This window comes from Vigna unguiculata, chromosome 8, assembly GCF_004118075.2.
Source record: "Vigna unguiculata cultivar IT97K-499-35 chromosome 8, ASM411807v1, whole genome shotgun sequence".
NCBI classification, from domain to species: domain Eukaryota; kingdom Viridiplantae; phylum Streptophyta; class Magnoliopsida; order Fabales; family Fabaceae; genus Vigna; species Vigna unguiculata.
The window spans coordinates 33664467-33691699 of NC_040286.1; the positions used below are offsets into that span (position 1 = coordinate 33664467).

Consider the following 27233-nt stretch of genomic DNA (forward strand, 5'->3'; position numbering starts at 1 on the left):
TTTCTTAAAATTTTTTAAATTTCACAGTAAGTAAGTACTCACGAAAGTATTATTAGTAAGAAAAATGATAGCAAAATCTTCATAAAATATAAAAAATTTTAGTAACGAAATAACACTAAAACCAAAATAATTATTTTCCTTAATCGTGAAAGTTAGTATTTTATTTATTATAAATAAAATAATTACAAATCTTTTTTATTTTAAAAAATAGTAAAATATTTTGATTACAAGACTAATAATAAAATATAAAGATTAAAATAAAAATTACAAAGATAATAACAGAAAATAAAGATACAAAGATAATGCATACATATCTAATCTTCCTTATAACTATATATAAAATCTATCATTTTCTTAATAAGGTTTAAACTAAATATAAGATGTATTTAGGCTCAATTCCTAAACTCTTTTAGACCAACTTTTAGATATCTTGACTGTCTTAAAAATAAAAAAAGTAAAATAATGAGTTATTATTCTAATGTAGGAAAATGTTAATATTTCATTAAATAAAAAACTTATATTTTAAATGTGTAAGTGTTTCTTAATCTATATATAACATTTTACAAAAATGTAAAGAAAATAAGAGGACAAAGATTTTTGAAGAAATAAAGAAGAAAAAATGCGCACAACTCATATTTATTTATATATTATTTCTAACAACTTTATTTTCATACATTGTTTAAAAAAATTATATCTTGCTGCGACATTTTTGTAAACAAGAGTTTATATCAGCGGTCACAACAGCTCGATCACCTGATACACAAAAGTAAGTTATTAAAACGATGTAAACATGTAACAAAATTGAATCATAAATAATACATATAAAAGATTAAAATAAAGAATAATGTTGTAAGAAAGTAAATACCTATTGTAGATTTGGTCATGCCGCATCCATTAATGCATTCATAGTAAACACCGGGAAGAGACCTATGATTACATTTTTCCTTGCAATCATGATAACATGATAGATCTTTTGATGTTATACATTCAAAGAAACATTTCACACTACATACTTTGTCCGGAGTTCCTGTGCAACCCAACATAATCATCATCATCATAATCACAACTCAAATACTTTGCATCTTCTATTTGTCATTACTTTTCTTTCCATTTCTAAAACTATCTTAGAATTTTGTGCATATGTTAAATCTTGTTATAAGTTCCAAGAAAAACTCGATACGAAGAAGTCTCCACTGATATTAGTGATTTAAATCATATCTATAATATTTCAAGAGTTGAACCCAAATTAATAATATAAAAAAAATATTCTCGCATTAATCAAATCAAATTAATAACTCTCAAATCTATATAAAATCAAACTAATAACTCTCATATCTATGATATCATATAACATTACATAATAAAATATCACAAAATACTAACTAACATAATATATATGTATAAGAGATTGATGTTATAAAAAATTGAATACCTGTTTCACTGAAAGTAGATGTTTTCTCAGGTGTAATGGGAATGGCTTGTGTGCAACCCAAGATAACCATCATCATAATCATAACTCCAATAATCTTCATCATTTTATTTTGTATAGCTCTCTAAAATCTGTTTTTGTGTTTCAAGAAAAAAAAAATACCAATTTATAGAAGAAAATTACAATATAATGAATTTAAATATTCTCTAGTCCATGATATGAGTCATTCTTTTTTTAGTAAATTTGACAAAAATATTTTAAAGTTCTAATATATTTAATTGTTCTTCTTTTATGTCTTTTATATGTAGTTAAAAATAGAAAGAATTGAACTAAAAGTTAGTAATTAATGAATTATTCTAGTTATTGGACTCCTCATCTTTTCAGCATATTGGTAAACTTTGTATATTATTTCCTTTTAATTGTCGTACTTTTAAAAATCATAAGTGTATTACAATTAAGTAAGTAGAACAATATGTATTAGCAAGAGTATAAGATTAGTAAAAACAAGTCTGATCTGATAAGGTAATTAGATTTATTGGTATGTGTATTAAAAAATGTTTTAATAGTTATGATGGCGGTCAACGAAACTTTTAGTCAACATTAAATTAAAGGTTTCTATATAAACTAATTAATAATTATTTTGTTATCATTAATTAAACTTTCATTATTTATTTAATGAGTAAAACTTTTAGTCAACATTAAGATTAAAAGTTTTACAAATTAATTAAGAATTATTTATTATCATTTACTAAATTTATATTGTTTATTTAATGAGTTATTAAAGTTTTACAACACATGAAAATAGGATTTTTTTGAATATCTAAAAATAGACTATTTAAAAATGTAATGAAAAATCAACAGTACAATAATATTAAGGCATCCTAATTTTATGCTCATATATCTAAAATCATGTAAAATAATGTAGTGTATAAAATGATTATAAATAACAGTTACCGAATGAAATTACATAATAAATATTTTAAAATACAGTTTAAAGAAAGAATGCATAAACAATCACATATAAACTTAGTATTCTCTTTATTGATATAATAAAACATAATCAGTCAATTTTACATATTGAGACTATTATATAAATGATTCATAATTTTAGTTTTGGTGTACGTATTTATTCTTCATTTTTATCTTTTAAATAATTATTTTTTATAAATAAAATAATTACTTCGTAACCGATCACTTTTTAAAATTTATATTTTTATTTAATACTTTTAAAATTTATCTATTTTTATATTAAAATTGTATAAATTATTTATATTTGCTTTTATTATTATAATAACAATTATTTTAATCATAAATATATATATATATATACATATATATATATACATATATATATATATATGTATACATATATATATATATACATATATATATATATATGTATACATATATATATATATATGTATATATATATATATATATGTATACATATATATATGTATATATATATATATATATATATATATATACATATATATATATATATATATACATATATATATATATATATATATATATATATATATATATATATATGTATATATATACATATATATATATATATATATATATACCACGTATATGTTCTCTAGCCTATATATCTATACTTATATATTAAGATATTTATCTTTTTGATGTCCATGTTTGTTTTGCAAAATTATCCTTTAAATAAATGTTTTTTAAATTATAATAATTATTTTATTAATCTTGCATTTTTAGTGACCGTTTCTTAAAAGTTAACCCGTTTGTTTTTTAATTTAACTGTGTTTTAAACTAAACTATTTTTTAGTTATACAACTACCTACAAAATAAATAAAGTTATTTACAATAAAATTATTAAATTATATATTTTTTATAATTATAATAATAGCAATAATAATAATAATAATTTTACTATTCTTTGTTATTAAAAAGTGAACACATATTTATAGCTAAGAAGTCGTGATTTAAAAAAAAAACTTAATTATTTTTTAAATTAAAATAATTATTTTACATATTATCCTTTTAAATTATTATTTAAAAAAATTTAGTTATTTTTTAAAATTAAATTAAATTTTCTACCATATAAAAGGACACACTCCATATTTTTTAAATAATTATATTATTTATTTCATCTTGCTATAAAAATATGAGTTAGAAAATCATGTGTTTTACACTTATAATTAAATTCATATAAAAAGAATATTTCATATTTATCTAGATGCATTGAAAAATAAATAAAGTAATTTTAAGAAATATTATAACAACGTGAAATAAAAATAAAAGTAAAAATTGGTAAGAAAACAAAAAAAAAATAAAAAAAAATATATATATATATATATATATATATAAATATAAATATATGGGTAACATATGGTTATTGTATATAACCTTTGACACGAAATTAAAATTTGTTTTTATATAAAACTTTGACACATCTTGATCTCCACTTCAGACTTTAAGAATGAATAAATATAATCTTTTTAACTTAATTACAAAAAAAAAATATGTGTTAACGTGTTTCATACTAACATTTAAATTGTTTACATCATTTGACACGTTTTTACTTTAATGTCAATTATAAAAAATACATTTGTTAAAAGCATTATTTATTTATTTTTAAGAAAAGATATAAGAAGAAAAAACAAAATAAAGATTTTGAAATAAGAAGAAACAATGTTGCATTTAATGCATATATAATGATTATTTGGAATTTTTGACTTATGATTAGGTGAATTGGATGACAAGGTGCATAACATATAGAAGAAAAGTTAAAAAGAGGAAGAGAAAGCCAAAGAGATGGGATTTGAAGCAAAATAATAGAAGAAATATTTGTCTTCTAAAAGAATTTATAATGTATCACTCAAGTGAATGAGGTAAAGGGAGAGTGTGTGAATCCTAAAAATGTTAATAATTAAAAAAAAAAGTTTAAATAGTGATTTGGTCATAATTTTTGTTATTTTTTTTAATTTGGTCCATTTTAGGATTTTTCTTTTTAATTTGGTCTTAAATTTCGAAAATATCATTCAATTAAATTCTTTTACCTAGCATCGTCTCAACTAGGGATGGCAACGGGGCGGGGCGGGTACGGGTATCATGATCCCATCCCCATCCCCATAATAAAAATTCATCCCCATCCTCATCCCCAAACCCAACGGGTATACAACTTTTGACCCATCCCCATCCCCACCGGGTAACGAGTATTTTCTTATACCCATACCCATTTTTTTATTGTTCCATATATCAATTAAATACTTTTTATAAAAAGAATTTAAAAATCACACCAACGGAATCATGATACTATCAAAATATTCAATATTAAAATAACATACTCTTTTTGATTTTCATGATGTCAAATATTAAGAAAAATATTATAATAGTATAAATCTCAAATTAAAGTATCAAATAACAACTAAATAAAATTCAAATAATTATATAAAAGCTAAAAAATTACACATTACTAAAATTTTATAATAACCAAAATATTTATTAATTTTACAAATGATCAGTGGTTTCATTTGCATTCGATCCACCTACACATAGAAAAAAATGAAAAATTAGATATGATATAATAATTGAAATTGAAAATTTTAATTACTAGAATATAATGTACCTTCTTCATCAGATTCATTTTCACTCATGAGAACATCTTTTCCTTTTAATTTTTTAACACCTACAAACACCAAATGTAGAATATTAGATGAGAATTCACAAAAAATACTAACAAAAAATATTAATAAATTTGAGTAACTTACCTAGATGGTTTGAGTTCCATATCCAACTTCTTGTACACATCAAAGCCTCTATAGTAATATGATGAAGTCGACTACGGTGAGAAGTTAATATCTGACCACCAGTACTAAAAGCAGATTCAAAAGCTACAGTTGTTATTGGAATAGCTAAAACATCCCTTGCAATTGCTTGAAGGGTTGGAAACTTTAACCCATTTGTTTTCCACCATGATAGGATATCAAATTCTTGTGTAACCGGCAAATTATCTTCTTCCAAGTAATAATCCAACTCTGTTTTCATAACTGTAGTTCTAGATTTTTTCTTTTTTGCCATAAACTCTAAAACTTCATTCGCATCATTATCAACATCCTTTCCCAACTCCAATGATGTAGCTCTATTAGAAGAAGTTTCATTCTTTTTTGATTGATATTCCAAAACCAAATCATAGCACATTTGACGAATCCTACTAAGTTTCAGATCAAAATCATTACCATACAATTTATAAAAATAATATTCTAACATGTCCATCTTGTACCTTGGATCTAAAACTGAAGCAATTGCCAATATATCATGAATAACACTCCAGTAACTTTCAAATTTCTTTAACATTTGTATTGCCATATTTTGAATGGTTATCTCAGGAGATTTAACCCAATCATTTATTGCAATTTTGATCTCACAAATCTTTGGGAAAAAGATGTTGGCAGTTGGGTATTTGGAGCCAGAAATGATTTCTGTGATGTCATTAAATAATTTTAGCCTTCGACAAACATCCTTTGCAAATTCCCACTGCATATCAGTTGGCAAAGAAGTGTATTGAGCTTCACGTTGCTTTAACCTAAAAAACACATCCTTATAACATATGGCAATATCAAGCATCTTGTAAGTAGAATTCCATCTAGTTGGGCAATCCAAACTTAACTTTTTAGTGAAAGAAATTCGCAATTGTCTAGCTGTTTCCTCAAATTTTTCCATTCTTTTAGGAGTTGCTGTCCAATATGCTACACTTTCTCGAATTTTTTCCACCCCTTCTTTTAGGACGGCTAACCCTTCTTTCACAATCAAATTAAGGATATGTGCTGAACAACGCATATGAAGCAAAGACCCTTTCTTAATGAGTGTGTCCAACTTCAACTTATCCTTAATTTTTTCAATCATGCTATCATTTGTGCTGCAGTTGTCTAAAGTGATAGTAGACAATTTTGTATCAATATTCCAATCGAACAAACAATCAACTAATACATTGCAAAGTCGATCAGCTGTGTGAGGTGCGGGAACATAAATGAACCTATAAATTAAGCAATATTTTGTAAGACATATAATCTTTCTAGAGGTGCATAAAAAAATTACTGGAAAATTTATAAATTAAAAAAGGTGTACCTCAAAATTATATTTTGCAATGTCCAATTGTCATCAATATAGTGAGCTGTGATAGACATATACCCTTTCTTTTGATTGCTTGCAGTCCACATATCCGATGTAATTGCTATTCTTCCTTTATTTGTATCTATCAACTTCATAACAACTTGTTTTTCATGTTCATAGATGCCGAGTATCTCTTTCTTTATCGTATTTCGTGAAGGAAGTTGAAATAATGGTTGAATTGTTGTCACGAATCTAATAAAACCAATATGGTCCACTATTGACAATGGATATTCATGCAATATAATCATTGTTGCAAGTTCCCTCTTGGCATTTTCTTCATTATAAGCTCCACAAGCCAATTCTTTTTTGCCACTTGAAATCTTAGAAAAAAGTGTTTTTTGTCCCCCTTTTCCTTTTGCTAAAGCCTTCTTTTGAATACATATGTTTGTATGATGGTGCAAGTGCTTTGTTCCATTCTTTGTTTCTCCACCAAGCAGTTTCTTGCAATAGTTACATTTAGCTTTGTATTTTCCATCAACTTTTATCTTTTCAAAGTGTTCCCACACAACACTTTTCAATTTCCCTTTCTCAGGCTCTACTTGTGTTGTTGAATGTATTTCATCATGAACTTCTGAAGGTGTTTGCGTAGATGGATTCAATGGAGATTGACTGTCATTATTGGAACTTTGAAAGGGAGTTAGTTGTTGTGAACACTGTGGTGGACTTGGTACCTGCAAATCTTGATCTCCTGTGCTCATTTTCTCTAGAAACTAACATACGTAACAAAAAAAAATCAAACAAAGTAAAAAAGTTAATTTCTTTTTTAACAAAATATAAAAGGAAAACCAATAATCAAGTTTAAAAATATTTCAAATATTTTTTATACTATTAAAAATTTATATTATACCACTTAAACGAAATAGCACAAATAACAAAATTAAATTAATAATAATTCAAATTTAAACATAGATTCTTCATCTTTTGATCTTGAATTAAATTAAGGATTTATGCAATTGAGCACTTAAAATTGAGAATTAAACATTATCATGAAACAAAAAATAAATAATAAATAAAATTATCATAAAGGAGTAAAGATAATTAAATGTGTGACCCAAATTTGAGAATATCCATTTGAACATAACATAACGGAAAAAAAATGTATAATTAAGATTATGATAAAAGGAAAAGTACCTTGAAGATCTGCTTAAACCTTAAAGAACAAGCCAAACAATTAAAAGAGAGTAAAAAAGTGTATAACCAAAGTAACAAAAAGAAGAGCTACAAAATAAGAGTCAAACATTTTCATGAAAATAAATAAATAAATAAAGATAATCAAATGTGTAACCTAAAAATTATTTCATAGAATGAAATTGAGGAACACCTATTTGAACATAACCATGTACAGAGAGTAAAAATTATGTAATAAGAAGAAGAAAAATTACCTTCAAAATTAAATCTTGAAAAACAAACCAGACAATTGAGAGAGTAAACAAAGTGTATAACAAAAAACAAAGAGAATGAGAAATATGTTATATATATATATATATATATATATATATATTATATTATATTATATTATATTATATATTATATTATATTATATATTATATTACTATGTATATATATATATATATATATATTATATGTGTGGATATCTTATGTTTATATATATATATAATTATTTATATATATTATATTATATTATATATTATATTATTATTACTATGTATATATATTATATGTGTGGATATCTTATGTTTATATATATATATATATATATATATATATATATATATATATATATATATTTATAGATATATATTTATTTTAAGTATATATTATATTATATTATATAATAATATAAATATAATAATATATATTATATTATTATGTATATATATTATATGTATATGCGTAGATATTTTATGCTTATATATATATATATATATATATATATATATATATATATATATATTTCTTTTAAATTTTTATAAATTTGTAATGTTATAAATTTGTTTATAAAAGATCCCACTAGTTAAATGATTAATTTGTTTTATACGTATATATTATATATATTATATTATATTATTATGTATATATATTATATGTATATTATATTATATTATATTACATGTATATGTGTAAATATATATATATATATATATATATATATATATATATATATATAAGTATATTTTATTTATATGTATATATACTATATTATATTATATTATATTATATTATATTATATTTTATGTGTAAATATATTATTTATTTATATATATTTTTTAGATTATTTAATAAATTATAAATAGTTTAGTAATTTAAGCGGGGACGGGTATTTGGGCGGGTATATATATATCTCCATCCCCATCCCCATCCCCAGTTGAAAACCTTTCAATCCAATTTCGTCCCACCAATGAACCTTCTCCAAATTTCCTGCCAGCAATGAATCCTGATTCCATTTTTCTCTCATTCGTAAACCTAATTCACTTCCAATTAAACACCATGATAATTGTGTCACAGTAAATAAACAAGATCATGTCACTATAGAGTGTTCCAGGTCAGTGGAGCAGTGACACGTATACACTATTATGTTAACAATTGTAACGGTGTTAATTAAAAGAACTTAATTGAATGATACTTTCAAAATTTATGACCAAATTGAAAACAAAAATCCTAAAGTAAAAACAAATTGAAAAATCCTAACCAAAATTATGACCAAATGACTATTTAAATCTTAAAAAATTATACAAATATGGTTAAATATCTATTATATAATCTATTATCTGTTATAATTTATTATAATATAAAAAAATAAGATACTAGAAAATTACTTTATTATCTATTTTATTTTGTTTCCGCTTGTTTATAACTATTGCACATGGAGTAAAAAAACAAATATAGATAAAAAATTTTAAAAATAGAATAAATGGTTTAAAAGCTAAAATAACTTCGATTGCATGTGTAATAACAAATAAGTATAAATAAAAAAATAAAAATGTCAAAAGAATTAAAAAAAAACTAACTTTTAGGACATAAATAAAATGTATAATAAAATAAATTTATATTTATTAAAATTAAAGTAAAATAATGAAGAAAAAAATAGAAAATAACATTAATGAATAAAATAACTGTTAGAATAATTTTATAAAAAACATGTAAATATAATTTTACTTTTTTAAAAATAAATAAATAATTACATTATAAAAAATAAAAGAAATAAGTTTATGCAGAAATAAAAGAAAATTTTTTATATATAGTTATAGATAGTATAACAAAATAATATATTACATAATTTATTTTATTACTCATTTCATTTTATTATCACGGGAGTTATTTTACCTTCTATCTATTTATTCTATTTTTACATTTTTTTATTTATATTTATTTTGGGTTGTATGTCTATTGAATTTATTTTATTACTTTTCATCCATTAATATTATTTTTAAATTAATTTTCCTATTCCATTTTTTAATTCTTAATTTTATCCTTTTGTAATTTATAATTAATTGGTCATTTAATAAATTATTAAAAAATAACTTATATTTAAATTGTAATTTTTTTATACTATTTTTTCATTTTTAATTTTGTTAATAAGTGTCATAAAAATTGAATTTTTAGTCATTTTTTATTTTTTATTTATTTATATTATTTTGCTACCACATGTATATAAAAGTTATTTTATCTGTTTATCCATCTATTTTATTTTTTATTTTTTATTTATTTTATCATCACATGTACATATAATTTATTTTACTTTTTATCCATTTATTTTATTTTAAAACTATTTGTGTGATTTTATCCAAACAGAAACTCTGTATATACATATTCTTTGATAATTTTAATTATTTATTTGAAATCGATTATTTTTCTCTGAATTATATGTTTTCAATAAAACATCTAACTTATAATGTCAAGAAAAAACTGGTTATTAGAAAAAGAGTTGTTACTGATATGGCTGAAAATTTTATTTCAAAAAATTATAGGCCACCCTACAGAAGTAATAAAATGAGTCTTAAGACTATGATCGATAACTCTACCAAAACTTAGGGTTTTCTTTCTCGAATAGTGTCGCATCCAACTTGTGTTCAGTTTCTAAAATAATTTTGGATGAGTTACGGATAGACACGTTTTATATTTGTTTTGTTACATCTTTATATATATTTTAAAAATTTGAAAAAAAATGAGGATCGAAATAGATACAATGATGATAACCCTAGTTCCTAAAGTAGAGAATCCTATCTCTTTAGTAGGATGCATGTACAAAATAATATCAAAAATCCTAACTAATAGATTGAAGAAGGTTTTATATAAAGTAATAGACGGGTCCCAATCTGCATTTATATCAGGGAGAGGATTGCTTGATAACATACTTGTAGCCAATGAGGTGATGGAAGAGATCAAAGGGAGAAAAAAAGTGGGGTTATATTGAAGATAGATTATGAGAAAACATATGATTCGGTAAGTTGGGAGTTTCTCTATTACATGATGGAAAGATTAGGTTTTTGTAGGTAATTGATAAGTTGGATTAAGGAGTGCTTAATGTCAGCCTCTATCTCAGTCTTGGTAAATGGTAGTCCAATGAAAGAATTTAATCCATTAAGAGAACTGAGACAAGGTGACCCCATAGCACCTTTCCTGTTCCTAATAGTTTCACAAGGTCTTTCTGGAATGGTAAATCAGGCTGCTAGAACACAACTCTATACAGGCATAGAAGTAGGGTACAATAAAATCAAGGTTAACTTACTACAATTTGTTGATGACACTTTGTTTCTCTGTGAAGTGAATAATGATGATATTTTGGCAATTAAAAGTATGCTTAGATGTTTTGAGATGGCTTCAGGGCTTAGGGTTAACTTCCATAAAAGCAAGGTTGGGGTTTTGGGAGTACACAATAGTGTAACACAAGCATTTTCTGAAATATTGAATTGTAATACTACGGAAGTCCCATTATTTAAGTACTTGGGAATGATAGTGGGGGGAAATCCTACAAAGCAAGTCTTTTTGCAGCCAATTATCAATAAAATCCAAAAGAAGTTGTCCACATGGAAAGGGAGGAACTTATCATTTGAAGGACGAATATGTCTAGTAAAATCAGTGATTACAGCTGTACCCCTTTACTATTTTTCCTTTTTCAAAGCCCCTAAGGGTGTGTGTAAGACTATCAGGAAATTACAAAGAAACTTTTTGTGGGGGTGGAAGAATGAAGGTAGGAAAATAGCTTGGGTTAGGTGGGAGGAATTATGTAAATCAAAAATGGAAGGAGGAATGGGTATAAAAGACATTGAATTGTTCAATAAAACTATGTTAGGCAAATGGAAATGGAGACTAGGTAAGGAAGAGCATGGTCTTTGGAAAGATATTTTGGAATCAAAATAAGGATCTTGGAGAGGTCTCATTGGGAAAAGTAATCAATATATGTCTACATGGTGGAAAGACTTAAGGGAGGTATGCAGGGAAGGGGAAAAGGGGAGATGGTTTGACCAAAATGTAGAATGGAAAGTAGGGTCAGGTTCCATTATAAAATTTTGGGAAGATACTTGGATTGGATTAAATCCCTTGAAGCTTAGATTGCCTAGGCTATATGGAAATTCCATACTTAAGGATAAAGTTATAAAAGGAGTTTGGGAAATGGGAAAACAACAAATGGGAATGGGGAGTAAAATGGAGAAGGAAATGGTTTCAGTGGGAGTTGCCTCAAGTAGATGAAGTTGAGAACCTTATACAACAAGTAACAGTAAATAAAGAGAGTGTGGATTCTTGGTTTTGGAAAGATGAGGAAGGTAAATATACTGTTAAATCTGGGTATTCAAAAATACAAAACTTTCCTAGTGGGAAAAACTCAAATTTATACCGTATGTTATGGACTGTAAAGGTAGCTCCCTCTGCACAATTTTTGGCTTGGAGGGTAATCATGAATAAGGTGCCTAAAAGGATAAATCTGAGGAGGAGAGGAGTACAATTAACTGATGTTTCTTGTGTATTTTGTGGGTTAGAAGAAGAGACTAATACACACTTATTCTTCACTTGCAATGTAATAAAAAAGATTTGGAACATGTGTAACAGGTGGGTGGAAGTGAGTACGACGCATCATAATCAACTTAAAGCTCATTTTCAACAATTTGATATATTGACCCTTAATAGTAATGGAAATATGTTATGGAAGGGTGTTTGGGTTTCAATTATAAGAAACATATGGGATCATAAAGAATAAATTTGTGTTAAGGCAAGGGAAAGTAGATGTAGAAGAAATATTTACTATGGCACAATTAAATGCTTAGGCTTGGATAAAGTATAAAATTGATAAGGTTAATTTCTCTTATTCAGACTGGATTCTTTGTCCAATTCAGTGCCTCTATTATGTTACTTAGAAACATAATCACAATCATAGTGCCTATGAGGAAACAAGAAATATGATTTAGGTGCTTCGTCTTTTCTCAAGACATCCTAACCATGTCAGGCTTTTAGTCTGGTGCTCGTTTTGTCTGTGCAGGAAATCAGGGAAGATTTGTCTCATGCAACCTTTATCATATTTAGAGGCAACTTGGAAATACCAAGATCAAATGCAGAACAAAGGTGTATCATTAAATGGATATCAAGGACTGAACAATGTATTATGGATTTGTTAGAGTACGATGTTTGACTACAAACCCAAACTTTGGATCAGATGTAGCTTTGTAGTCACTCTATATAAATGTCTAAAGGGAGAGTTAGCTGAATTTTGTTAAATTTAAATGTATGATGTCTACAATAAATAAATACTTTTGTAATAGAAAAATACAGTAAAAAAATCTATAATCTTTTATATTATTTATATATATAATTTTTTGTTGATAAAAAAATGTAGATGATACAAATAGATAGAGATTTATCTTGATATAAACAAATTTACGTATATTAATATTAATATTTTAATTAATATAAAAACTCTTCGTATAAAGACAGATAAATTTGAATTATACTCGTAATAACGACTTTATTTATCATTCTAAATAAATAGTTAAATGTCAAATAAAAAAATTCTAGTATCCTAAAATTATTTGAGTTACTAAAATAATGTTTTCATGCATAATTTTTGCATTAACAGTTCCCAAAATTAATATGTTTAATACGATAATGGACTGTTTTTAGAATGAGAAATTAAAAAAAAAATTTATTGAATATTTCACATGTATATATTTCATAGGTTTAATTATGTTTAGATCTCTAATAAAATTTAATTTTTTATTAAGTCTTTAATCAATTTTGATGGCTTATTAATCATTCTTTCGATTGAGTTTATTAAATTTGTTTAACCAAATGACGTTAAGTGACTTAAGTGGTTAGTGTTTTGTTATTTTACATTTACAAAGTGTGGATACATAAAATTTTATTTTATTATTTAAAATTTTTATATATTATAATATTATAATTTATAATTTTATGATTTTAGAATTCTATAATTTTATACATATCAATAATAAATATTGTCTAATATATATATATATATATATATATATATATATATATATATATATATATATTTATACGAATTAAATTCAAATTAAATTTTGTAAAAATAATTTTATATGCTTAAATTTTGTTAAAGTCAAATTAAATTTCATTTCATAATATATTATATTTTGTACACTTAAATTCAATTAATTACAATTCGACTCAAATAAAATCTAAGATATAAAATTAGAGCCAAATAAAATCTAAGATATAAAATTAGAGCGTACAAAATCTCGAAACATACAAAATTATGATATATTTCTTAATTTAGGATTAAAATCATAATTTAATGTTCGCATTGTCACTTTGTTAATAGAAAAGTCTAACCGCTCAATTGAAACCAATATTTTTTTGTAATACTCAATCTACCGTAAAAATGGATTAGAAACTTAGTTCAAATTTATAAATTTATTAGATAATTAAAATATAATTAAGTCTATATTTTATTATGCATATCAAATTTTGATTATTGAAACAAATTTTAGTATTTTATAGAATATGAAGTGACAATATTTATAATTTAAATATATAAACAAATATTAGTATGATGAATTATTAATTAGCATTTTTATTTGCATAATGTATAATGTTTTATAATGGTGGGTTAATTTCTTTCTTACCCCAATACTAATTATTTGAGTCTGCTTATTAGTTGATAAATCCTGAACAAAAATATTTTTTCTGAAAATCAATTTTAGATAATCGATTTTAACTATCAGTTATATCTATTTATATATAAATAAAGAATTTTTTTAGTACTTATTTATTTTATAATTTTATTCTTTAAATAAATATTTTTTAAATTAAAATAATTAGTTATTTTATATTAAATTTTTTAATAATTATTTTTATAAATTTGATTATTTTTTTATAATTTGATCCTTCTTTTAAATTTAATTATTTTTTAAATAAAAAATTAAGTACACAATAAATAAAAAATATTTACTAAACATACTAAAAATTATTTATATTTAATTTTATAATTATAATAACAATAATAATAATTTTAGTTTTCATTATCTTAAACAAAAGTAAATAAAGCTGATATAATTACTTTGTTTTCTCAATGTTACACCTTGAGAATAAAACATATCTCATAATTATCAATTAAATTTGATCCTATTATTATGGTATTATGGGTCTAGATAAAATTTTAGGTTAACATCCGTAGAATAAGATTTTTATTTTTCTAAATACATATAGACTAATTTATAAAAGAAATTGTAAAGACAAATATTAGTTTAAACAATTTTTTTGATTGTGCTTATATATTTTTTTTCAAATAAATACTGTGTATATATACATATTTTGTATGATATGATCCCCTCAATTATAACATCAACATCAAGAAAAAACATAATGTTATGAAAGAGTTATTATTAGAACATTTCATTTAAAAAAATACGGGCCCATTCTAAAAAATAATAATATGGGCCTCAAGCCCATGGTCCAAAACTCCACCACAAATTAGGGTTTGATGTAAAACCCTCTTCATAAGTGCGGCAGCTGCGTGTTGAGTTTCTTCAGTTTAGTGTCGTAGCAGTGGAGCACTGGTTTCGTTTGCAATTCCAAAATGGTTGGTATCCTCTTTCTGCTTTTCTCTTTCTGCTCTTCTTTATGATGTTGATGCATTCTCATCTCCATGATTTTGATGCATTCTCATCTCCATGATTTTGATGCATTCTCATCTCCATATTAGGTTTCGATCTGTTCCATACTTTTCTATGTTTTCTGTTTGTATTAAAGGGCGATAGTATTTTAACTAATTGGGTTCGTATTGATTTCTGTATACCGAGTCTGTCTAGGTTTAGGTTTTATTCTGTGCCTGCAACGGAGGAAGATAAGGTTTTAATATGATATTTTATTGGAGGATCCATTGATATAACCCTAACTTTTATTTATTAAGTTTAGGTGTGCTCAAATTTAGGTTATTAAGTTTAGGTTTGCTCAAATTTAGGTTTGCTGTTTGAATCTCTCTTAGATTGTGTTTTGATTTTTGTGTGTATTTGTTATTGATACAGGCTAGGGGATTGAAGAAACATTTGAAGAGGCTCAATGCTCCTAAGCATTGGATGCTTGACAAACTGGGCGGTGCATTTGTAAGTGGAGTTTTCTTTATTGTCTGATCACGTTTAAAGGAATTATTTTTATAGACTAACGTGTAATTTTTTTTTTCTTGCACAGGCACCCAAACCCTCATCTGGACCCCACAAGTCGAGGGAGTGCCTTCCCCTCATACTCATCCTGCGAAACCGGTTGAAGTATGCTCTGACATACCGTGAGGTCATTGCTATTCTGATGCAACGACATGTTCTTGTTGATGGCAAAGTCAGGACAGACAAGACATACCCCTCTGGTTTCATGGGTACGTTTGTGGCACGCTAATTGGTAGAATACTTGTTTGAATGATTTTATAAGGCAAAATTTATGCGGTATTGTATTTTGGGTTGAAGCTGTAGTGGTTAATAACATGCTATATTGTTTATGTATGTGTTTTTTATGTTTTCTGAATTTGAATTATTTAAAGAAATCTCTGTAACAGGTTGTTGAAACCTATAAAATTATATTCATGTTGTTGAATAGGAATAAAATTATGTTTTTGTCGTTGAAAACTAAGTATTTAGTGAACTAACGAGATTCATGCCCATAATATGGACGCTGAATATACTCTCACTCTCTGTGACATTCATAAATATTTTAAATGTTTGCCAGAGTTTCTTGAGTCGTCATGTTTTTTGATTTTATTATGCTAAACCGTGATCTTGAATTTGATGATAATATTAGTCCATTCTCGAGTCATTGAAATTTTATTTCTCTTTGCAGATGTTGTATCCATCCCCAAAACAAATGAGAACTTCCGCCTGCTTTATGACACCAAAGGTCGCTTCCGTCTTCATTCTATCAGGGATGATGAGGCAAAGGTACTTTATACACTATTATTTTGAACATATTTATTATGTTTGCCATTTTTTCTGAAGTACTTATTACGGTTATGTTGAATATTTTTTATTCATTAACCAACCTTTTTTGCCATATACTGTTCCCATAAAGTAATTAATATAGAAGACTGGCTTCACAGTGTTAAGGTGTTGCATAGGCAGGCTAAGAAATTTTGAGGCTAATGAACTTTTAAGAAGTCAATTTCTGAACTTGCATAGTTAGTTGTATGCGTCTTCTTGGTTCGAATTTTCCTACATATTAATGGTTTAATGTGTATTTCTTCTTGTCTTGTGTGTATATGACAGTTTAAGCTCTGCAAGGTTAGGTCAGTGCAATTTGGGCAGAAAGGTATTCCATACCTGAACACCTATGATGGTCGTACCATCCGTTACCCAGATCCTCTGATCAGAGCCAATGACACCATTAAGCTGGATCTGGAGGAAAACAAGATCGTTGATTTTATCAAGTTTGATGTTGGGAATGTTGTTATGGTTACTGGAGGAAGAAACAGGGGGCGTGTTGGAGTTATTAAGAACAGGGAGAAGCATAAGGGTAGCTTTGAGACAATTCACGTTCAGGATGCCACTGGACATGAATTTGCCACTCGTTTGGGAAATGTGTTCACCATTGGTAAGGGCACAAAGCCATGGGTATCACTTCCCAAGGGTAAGGGTATTAAGCTATCCATCATTGAGGAAGCTAGAAAAAGGATTGCTGCTCAGCAAGCAACTGCTGCTTAAATATTCCCCTTCTGAATTAAAAGACTTTTTGAGTGTTTCTTAGTTTAATTCAATGTTTTTGATTTTAATTTCTTTTGTCCAAGAGATTTTAATCGTTGAATTTTGACTCTTGCTCTATACAATTTTATTGTGGATGTTATATTCATGGTGCAATCGTTTCATTCCTTAGTATTTTTCTTGGTTTCTGGATGCACAAAATCGTTGAATCCATTTTATCTAAGCAGAAGAATGGTGTAGTTGTTGGATTATTAGCGTGCTATATATTTGATGAATCAATTCTTTATGTTAAAGGAAAATGATTTAAAATGTATCTATGTTCATTTTGATAATTATTTATATAGTATTTAGGGTTTAGGGTTTAGGGTTTCATTTAAAACATTGAAGGTCATTTTTGGTATAGTAGTTTTCATTTAAGAATTTGTTTCAAATATCGAATCAGAAACAATTTCTTAGAGATATTGTTAAAACATTGAGACAAAGTAGGTCATCTTGTTTACTGAAGTTCTTTTTATATAATAATAGTAAAATTTAACGTAATTATGAATTTACTATTCGGTAATGTTACTGTTGAAATATTGACTTAATGTTTTTCTATTTAGATTAGTTTTAGGAAATGTTTTTATTTTTAAAGTTATTTTTTAATTTTAAAAGATTTTGGAAATTTGAGATTGTGTAAATAATTTATATCTTATTATACATTTTGTCTTATAGGAAATTGGAAAGAGAACAGGATGGTTAGGGTTTGCCTATCATATCTCTTTTTCTTTATAAATTTTATTTCTATCCTAACAGATAATTAGTTTGATATTTCTTTTTCATCCCTATCTTCGTCCATGAAATAATATTATGAAATATTTGATACTCAAATGATATTTTTTTCATTAATATCAAATATTAAGAAAACAACTATAATTATATAAAAATATCAAAATAAATATTAAATGATAATTGTTAAATCAAATTTAACATGAAAAGATTACAAAAGTGCAAACTAAATAAACATCTTTTTACCATGCTGAATAATAAAAAGGTGGTAATACACAAACACGTATATTTTCCTCGACCTCTAATCTAAAACCTATAAAATAATACTTTTATTGAAATATAAAATGATTTAAATTTCAAAACCCTATCATTTTCTTGTTGGATCATTTTATTTAATTGTACTTTTGTTCTAGAGAGTCTTATTTGAAACTTATCTATGAAGGAACACTGTTTCCGAACTAGAAAATTATTATTCTAGAATGTTAAATTCGAAAGTGATTACAAAGAATGAATTCCGTGAAAAAAGTATAATTATATTCCAAAAAGGTAAATCCCAAAACCCTGCATGTTTTAATGCAATATGAAACTTTCCGAATTATAAATTCAAGATTCTTTTCTCTTAAATTTGTTTTCAATAATTGGAGTTCTGGGTAAGCATTATTGAATGTTGACATTTGTTTTTTTGCAAATAAAAGTGATATTGAAGGGATGGATGTTTATAGTTTTCTTCACATGGTTAAAGGTTATACTGACGAGAAAGAAGAAACTGATACTTGTTTGGGTGAAGAAAACAATCACTAACCAACTTCTTCAGTGTTGAAAACAGACACCCAAGCCGCACGCCGCCGCAATGGTCTTTTTCAATAAAAAATAATGTGTTGGTGAAGGAAAAAATGCTTGATGAAGTCCAGAGAAGACTGGATGGGGGATGCATAGAGGAGGAAGAACCGTTTAGGTCAACTTAAATTAGGTCAATGTCATTTTTGACAATTTACAATTTCGATGAAGTGCAGAATGAAATTATAGGTGCAGGACGCAAAAGCCATAAAGTTCCATGACTTGGCCCGAAGCTCAAAATGCCGGAAATATTGCCCCATTTTTTGAAAATAATGGCAACAAAACTACCCAACAAAAACATACTCAACTCAATAAAATGAACAAGGAAACATTGCATCAATTATAAAATATAAATTGCGTTGAAAAAGCTATATCTAATCTTCATCATCACATGGTACGATTTATTATATACTTCAATTATTGTTACAACACTCTGTTTTTAAATGTATAACTAGAAGTAAAGGTGAAAGAAATAAATTAAAAGCTGATTTCCATTTGATTATAGAAGGACCGGATATCCCCGCTTATAACGTGATATTGAAATTGAGACAATTTAATCTCGCATCGGTGAATTCATGGATATTAGTTTAGGGAGCATATTTTGAGAAAAAAAGTTTTTTTCCCTGATCAAAAGTAAACAAACTACAAAACATTTATTCATCCGTAGTTTCAGTTTCACCTTCTCTAGCACAAGACTCAAACATCACATAGACGAGAAAGATACAAATAATAGAAAGGGGAAACAGTAACCATCAAGCTAAGTGCCCTCCTTCGTGGAGTAGCATCTGATCAAAGTGCCACACACCTGAAAGTTCATCAAGGAAGACAAATAAGATACAACGATACCTTTCTTTGATCGTCGAAACAAAAAATGCAAATACCAGAGTTTGAAATTCTTACCATGTCCTTTGCCAACTCTTCTGAGCTGAGCAACATACTCAGATATTCTTTTGATGGATTCCACCTAAGAAAGAAACCATTTAAGATTAGACTTATTTTGCCAAATGCAATGCATAAAACACAAATAAATATGCACAATATCTCACTCTTGAAAAATGGTTGCAACACCAAATTTACATTGCATTTATACCTGTTCACCCAGAAATTCGCTTTCGACGAAGTCTGCCAACTGCACGTCACCGTTCTTCGTGGCAACCTGCCAAAACATGCATCAAGTTCAAAATAAGGAACTTCCATTTTAACAAATCATTATCAACGTACACAAGACCAATGAAACAAAGCAGCAAAACCAGAACTAAGATCCAATACAAGGCGATCCAATAAAGGCGGCTTACACTGTGCAAGTGAAGGAGCTTTTCGTTCGTTAGCTTCTCTAATGACAGAGCGAGTTCCATTGCTGAAATAAGAAAAAGAAAACATGTTTAACCCTGTCAAATAATGAACCCAGTGGAGAAATTCAAGAGGAAAAGCCGAAAGAAGTTCAAAAATATTGAACAAGTTGAAGTGTTCATTTGTATTTATCATTTTCGTAATAAATATTGCATCTCTACATAGTAATAGTAGAGCAATGATATACAAATGTAACATCAATCACGATTTTATTTAATTAAAATAACATTAGTGGCCAGCAAACTGGCGCGTGATTAAATTTATCTGTAAATACCTTTTAGAAAATAAAAATAAATTATCTAAGATAACTTCTATAAATTAATTTAATTAGAACAAATTAATTAAACATTTTAAATTGCAGAAAATCACATTTCGTTATTTCTTCTTATTTTTATTTCATTTCATTTAATTTTTTCTCCTAATTGGAAGGGTTTATTATATAGTATAAATAAATATTTTTTGGTATATAAAAAATATTTTTAATATATTTTAATACGTCAAAATTAAATTAACATAATTGTATTTTAAAGAACACAACAGCAAAAATCTAAATTCGCACAACCATAGACGTAAAAAAGGATAAAATAGAGACCAATACAAATAGTGAAGATAAAATCGTAGTTTCATGCAAAAGAAAAACAGAGGTCTGTGTCTAGTAGTGCTCCTTAAATTCCTTCCCATACAAAAACCCATTCCTATAACTTTTCGATGGCAATAATTTATGAGGGTAAATAAAAAAAAAGGTCTCACAACAATGTCTTGCATAATTTCAAATCATTAATTATTCATCATAAGATGCTAACAATAGTATCAAATTGAGGAAGTATTATATTAAATAAGAATTTCAAATCTAGAGACGATGTTAAAACTTAAGATTTCAACTATCAAAACCACATACCACACATGTCACACTTCAGATGGGTATAAACAGAGAACAAGTGAAAAAAAGAAATCTAATTACAACATACGATCTGGACCGAAAACACTAAAAAGAGAAATTATAAGGCCAGAACACTAACCGTGCAGTGCATCCCCTTTATCTGCATGATCAAACTCAGAAAGCGGCATCACAATTGACTGCAACTTCACTTTGCCACCTCGCCTGTTCTGAAAATGAATAAAACAAATACATCGAAACAACACAATCGAAATTCAGAGTTCAACATCAACGTCAGTCTATCGGCCGAAATATGTAAAATAAGTCAAAGTAAAAAAAAACCTGATACTCCATCAATTTCTCAGCATGCTCTCGTTCTTCTTCACTCGATTCCTTGAAAAACCTTTTTCAAGACAATAATCATCAATTATAGAAAATCACTCCTGATTAGTATCAGTATCAAATAAAACGACAGATTAAAAGATTAACGAAACCGTTACTTACTTAGCAAGACCTCTTAGCGCAACGTTATCCCTATCGAAGTAGGCAAACAGAGCATGATAAACATACGAAACATTATACTCCACACTGCATCCAAAAACAACAATCAGAACGATACAATAACAAAGTGAGATGAAACCGATGAGAAAGAGAGAGAAGAGCAACTTGATTTGTTCGTTAACGGCGGCTTCAGATTCGTCAACGTATTTTTGGCGCGCGAGAGAAGCTTGCGGAACGGTGGGAACGAGATCGAGCTCCTTCTTCACCTCCTCGAAAGGTTCAAAAATCACGCCAGTTAGGGCGCGGTGGTTCGTGGATCCTTTCGCGGCGCGAACCACCAAGCGGCTGGCGTTGTTCGCCAGAACGGGAACCGAACGCGAAGGTTCAGCGTTGGGGTTGAAGAGGGAGAGTGACGAAGCAGCAGCGGTTCGGAGAAGCATGGTTTTGGTTCGGAATTCCGCGAAAAGGGGATTTGAAAAGCAGAGGAAGACGGAACGGAAAGGGTTTGTTTTGTTGGAATGGTGACAATGCGTTGATATTGTGAGTGTGCGGATAGAGATGGGTGTGTGAGAGTAAATGGAGAAGTTGGTGAAGTGAGAACCGTTGGATGTCACTGAACGTGGAGGGCTGAGATGTAAAAGTAGGATTGGGCGCGTGGTATACTCGTGGTCTAGCTGGGTATCATTATCGTGTTGTCCCCTCGAAATATCTAGAACGAGAATCAATAGTTAACTCTTATCATTTTGGGTCCATTACACTTTTTTATTTGGAATTTCTTTCGGGTTTGCCTTTTTTCCAGTTGTATTTTTGTGTGAACATGACATGTATATCAAATTATAATGAAAACATATATGCCGACTAATATATTATGAATTATTATACTCATAAAATTATTGAAACAGCTTAACATGTAATTTATTCTAATGTAAATTTCAGGAAGTGTTTAATATAAGATTATTTTCATATAAACAATTATCAATTTTCAAAATATAATTATAACTATTGAGAATAACTAAAGTATATTTAATGGAACAATTTATATATACATTTTAGAATTAAAATAATAAAACTTGATTTAATTTGTATAAAATAGAAGTAGATTACGTATGAGTATGAGTATTGTATTATTGATGTTACAAAAATTATGAATAAGAAAATCAATTATTAAATCTTTTGTCTTTTATTTCATAAAGATGATTGTCTTCTGAAATTTTTGTTTATATATTTTATTTTTAGATTTGTAAAATAGCTGATTATTCCTTTATCTTAAAATTTTGGCGGATAATTCAATACTTTTGATGAAAAGTTAATTTTAGTAAGTTATATATATATATATATATATATATATATATATATATATATATATATATATATATATATATATATATATATATATGTTTGGTGCTTTTATAAAAAAGGCTTGCGAGTTAGGTCTTTGTAGGTTAAGTTTTTGAAACAGAGATGAATTTATATTAAGTTACAAAGAAATATTTAAATTGTTAAGGAAATTTTATTAATTAAAAAAGTTGTTTGTAAAACGAATTTTATTGTGATTTTAGGAATTTATATTACTAACAAATATTTTTATTAATAACGATTTTTTTAGTAAAGTAAAAAACTTATTATTAACATATATTTTGTTTGATAATATTTGTAGGTAAAATTAATTAAAAATACATAATTTTTATTGTCGACATATATTTTGTCAATAATGAATGTGACTGTAAAGTTCGTCAATAGTTGAATGTTTTAAGAATTTGTTGATAAAGTAGGCCTCAAAAAGAGTGATATGAAATAGACAAAAAAAAGATGGTAGAATCATAATAAGCAATAGTGATATGAAATAGACTAAAAAGAGTACAGTGTTTAACTAAAACTTTTTGATTTGTACTTTTAATCCTGCACCATTTTTAACCCAATGCCAATGTAAAGCCAACAAAACTACTAGATTATTCCTTGTTTGCGTAAAAGCATTGCATAATATGAATTCTTTATGATTAAGGAGAGAAACAAAGATAAGGAACAATAAGCCAGAAAAATAAAGACGAGAAATAACATCAAAGAAATTAACCAAAATATTAATTAAATCCTAATTTACATAGATGAGATAATGAAATATATTAACTTTATCATACAAGAATTTATCTATGTTCAATCAGAAAAGAGTAGTGTGCTAACATAGATTTTCAAAATTAATAGATCGATGGTTTGTTGAAATTGGAATGTTAGAGATAAATGAAAACAAGAGTAGGCATCACAGATTGAGAAAAATAACAAAAAAAGTTAGAAACCATAGAACGAGAGAAAAGGTGAAGTTAGAAACTCCACTTACCAAGGAGACAGAAGAGAGAAACACAACAATGAGAGGTGTTGAAGATGAAAATGGGAGACGCACCAATGAGCGATGAAGAAGACCTAACGATGAGTGGTGAGGCAGACACATAGTGGGCGATGAGGAAGACACAACAATGAATTGTGAATGAACAACGAGCCATATTACCATGGAGACGAAACAATAAGCCACAAAATAGATGGGAGATGGAACACAAAGGAGATGCAAGGAGACTACTTCGTAGTGGACACGAGGTTTAGTAGGTGACACATCTTTTTCAATCAAAATTAGGGAGGGAATGAAAAAAATTATTTCTCACAATTGTTTTGCTAGGTTTAGGTCACGTTTATGAAAGACAACACTTGTAAAACTGTGGGCTTTAATACTTTTTATCCCACATTTATGAAAATGTTGTTTTTATTGTCTTTAGGCAACACTTATTTACATGTGGTTTAGTTTAACATGACCTAAAGTGTAAAATGGTGCAGTGAGTAGTGGGAAACCAATTTTTTCACTAAATGAAATTTATTTATTTGAAAACCTGAGTGATGTAGTCATTGATCAACCATTTGTTTGTTAAGTGAAATTCATTTATATGAAAATCCAAGAGGATTAGTCGTTGGGGACCATTTGATCAATGGACAAAATTTAATTCAATGGACAAACAAATCTTTAGCTAACTATGATGACTACATTTTGACACATGAAGAAATGTCAATGCTTGTGTAAAACATACCAATAACAACGATTATAGATGTATTACTAAGCTACCTTATGGAAATATGTAATTTTCAAATTGTTTCTTGTATATTATTATTGAATGGGTTAAATTATTCACCAACAACTAAATACATATTATCACAGAACAAATGTTCAGATAAACTCAACTCGATTCTTCAACCTAGGTTGACTCAGTTTTACCTTTGGCCCTAAGTGACTTGGTTTGACCTTCGTCGCAAGTCAATTGGACTAAATTTTATGGCTAGGGTCATCTTAGCCTAATCTTTTGGCACATGTTGATTGGTTTGACCTTCAACCTGGTTGACTCAAATTGACCTTTAACACAGGATAATTTGGCTAGACGACATACTTGACTCTATCTAGATAAATTTGACTCAATTGTCATCTTGGGATGACTCGACTCAACCTTCGATTTGATCTAACTTTATTCAATATTTGACTCGAACTAACTTGATTTGATATTGTCGTCAACCGTTTTAGCTAAACTTAATGTACATTAGTTTTTGATTTTCAAAATCTTATTCAATCTAAATTTGATCCAATTTGAAATCCAAAGATATAGATGTTAGAAGTCCCACATCGATTATAGATAAGGCCATTTCATAGTATATAAGTGAAGTGCAAACCTCACTTTACAAGTCGGTTTTGTGGGGTTGACTTAGGCTTAAAGTCCATTTTTAACAATAGATTTAAATTTTAAAAAATACATTTAAATAGATTTAAAATAATATATATATATATATATATATATATATATATATATATATATATATATATATATATATATATCATTCATTTTATTCGAATATAAAAGTAAGTTATCAACTAAAATCCTTATATTTCATTAAAATTATTTTAGAATAACCTGATTTTTTTCATCTATATGCAAATGTATTAAAATAAAAATAAAACGATATCTATAACTACTAGCAAATGAATAAAAAAAACCCGAAAAAAAAAAGAACTGGGCACTTTGCCAGCTCAATACTGTAAATATTTAATAAGAATAATCAAAATTAATATTTACTTGTCGGCATTATATACAAAATAACATATTATTAGTAAACTTATAAATTATTAAAAGTAAGAAAGAATCGTAAAAGTTAAATAATTGCATAGGATCTATGCTTATCCCGATCAGTGTCACCGTAAAAGCTAAATCAGGAAGTATCAAAAGAGAAATCAAATCAAATCATTATCACTTCCTATTTCTGGCCTTGACAGTGAGATGCATCTGTATGATATGAGATAAAGCACGAGATTTTTTTTTTTCAATTTCATTTTTTATGCATATATTTTGAGGAAAATAAATTATATTTTGGTTGTATGTTCCATTTGTTTATTAAAATTGTAATAATAGACATAAAAAAAAGTGAAAAAGGATAAATTATTCATTTATCTTTTGAATGTATAAACAGATGATGGGTGGGATATGGGATACAACCCAAGACTTTGATTGGGCTTTCTTGTACGAAAGTTTGGGTCAGAAATGATACCAAGGTTAAATTATCGAAACTATAGATGTTTTAAGATTGGCGTAAGAAACGGTGACAAGGGATGTGAAATTAGTACCACGATAGATTAAGTTAAATTAAAATTCACTTTTTGAAGTGAAGAGTAATATATTATTGTTTGATTATTATTTCTAATTAAAATTTTGGATTCGTTTTTTTTCTGTGGCTATTAGAATTTAGAATAAATAAACTTAGAGCTTAAAGTCTATGATCTTAAGATAAACTATTAAATAGATTTCCTCATTACAAGTTTTAAATTATTATATTTTTTAAAATTATATTTGATTATTAAATTTAAATGAAAATTATGACAAAAAGTATTAAACGTTTTATAAAATTTTGTTAATAAGTTAGCACACAAATTTAACCCAATTCAATGTCACATTTCAAATTAAGTTTACTCGAAAATTTCAACTCATAAAATCGGTTAGAGCTAAAACTAATTTATTTTTGGAGAAACTAAGTATAGATCGGTAACTAAAAGAAAGCAAGAACGTTAAAATTATAAATTTTAGCAGTTAAAAATCGTCAATGAAATTTTTGATAATTAAAATAATTGTTACAATTATACATGTAAAAAATGGTTTGTGACAAAAATATTTTAACTATTGTTATT

The 27233-nt window shown here is 26.8% G+C and overlaps 3 protein-coding genes across 3 annotated transcripts; 1 reads left to right on the forward strand and 2 right to left on the reverse strand.

The window, feature by feature from the left end:
* Window positions 1-669: 669 nt before the first annotated feature.
* Window positions 670-1569, reverse strand: LOC114193310. Its single transcript, XM_028083045.1, has 3 exons — window positions 1433-1569; window positions 866-1027; window positions 670-753 (listed from the first exon to the last, which is right to left on the reverse strand). Exons 1-3 carry the CDS (start codon window positions 1533-1535, stop codon window positions 689-691), a joined length of 330 nt encoding a protein of 109 aa, XP_027938846.1. The 5' UTR covers window positions 1536-1569; the 3' UTR covers window positions 670-688.
* Window positions 1570-15474: 13905 nt separating this feature from the next.
* Window positions 15475-17871, forward strand: LOC114195275 (40S ribosomal protein S4-1). The gene is made up of 5 exons (XM_028085691.1): window positions 15475-15596; window positions 16042-16119; window positions 16205-16385; window positions 16844-16941; window positions 17266-17871. The coding sequence occupies exons 1-5, from the start codon at window positions 15594-15596 to the stop codon at window positions 17698-17700; spliced, it is 795 nt and encodes a 264-aa protein (XP_027941492.1). The 5' UTR covers window positions 15475-15593; the 3' UTR covers window positions 17701-17871.
* Window positions 17872-19837: 1966 nt separating this feature from the next.
* On the reverse strand, window positions 19838-22591 carry LOC114194273 (ferritin-2, chloroplastic). The gene is made up of 8 exons (XM_028084398.1): window positions 22196-22591; window positions 22034-22117; window positions 21872-21932; window positions 21672-21759; window positions 20598-20659; window positions 20393-20458; window positions 20203-20266; window positions 19838-20107 (listed from the first exon to the last, which is right to left on the reverse strand). Exons 1-8 carry the CDS (start codon window positions 22468-22470, stop codon window positions 20055-20057), a joined length of 753 nt encoding a protein of 250 aa, XP_027940199.1. The 5' UTR covers window positions 22471-22591; the 3' UTR covers window positions 19838-20054.
* Window positions 22592-27233: the final 4642 nt, after the last annotated feature.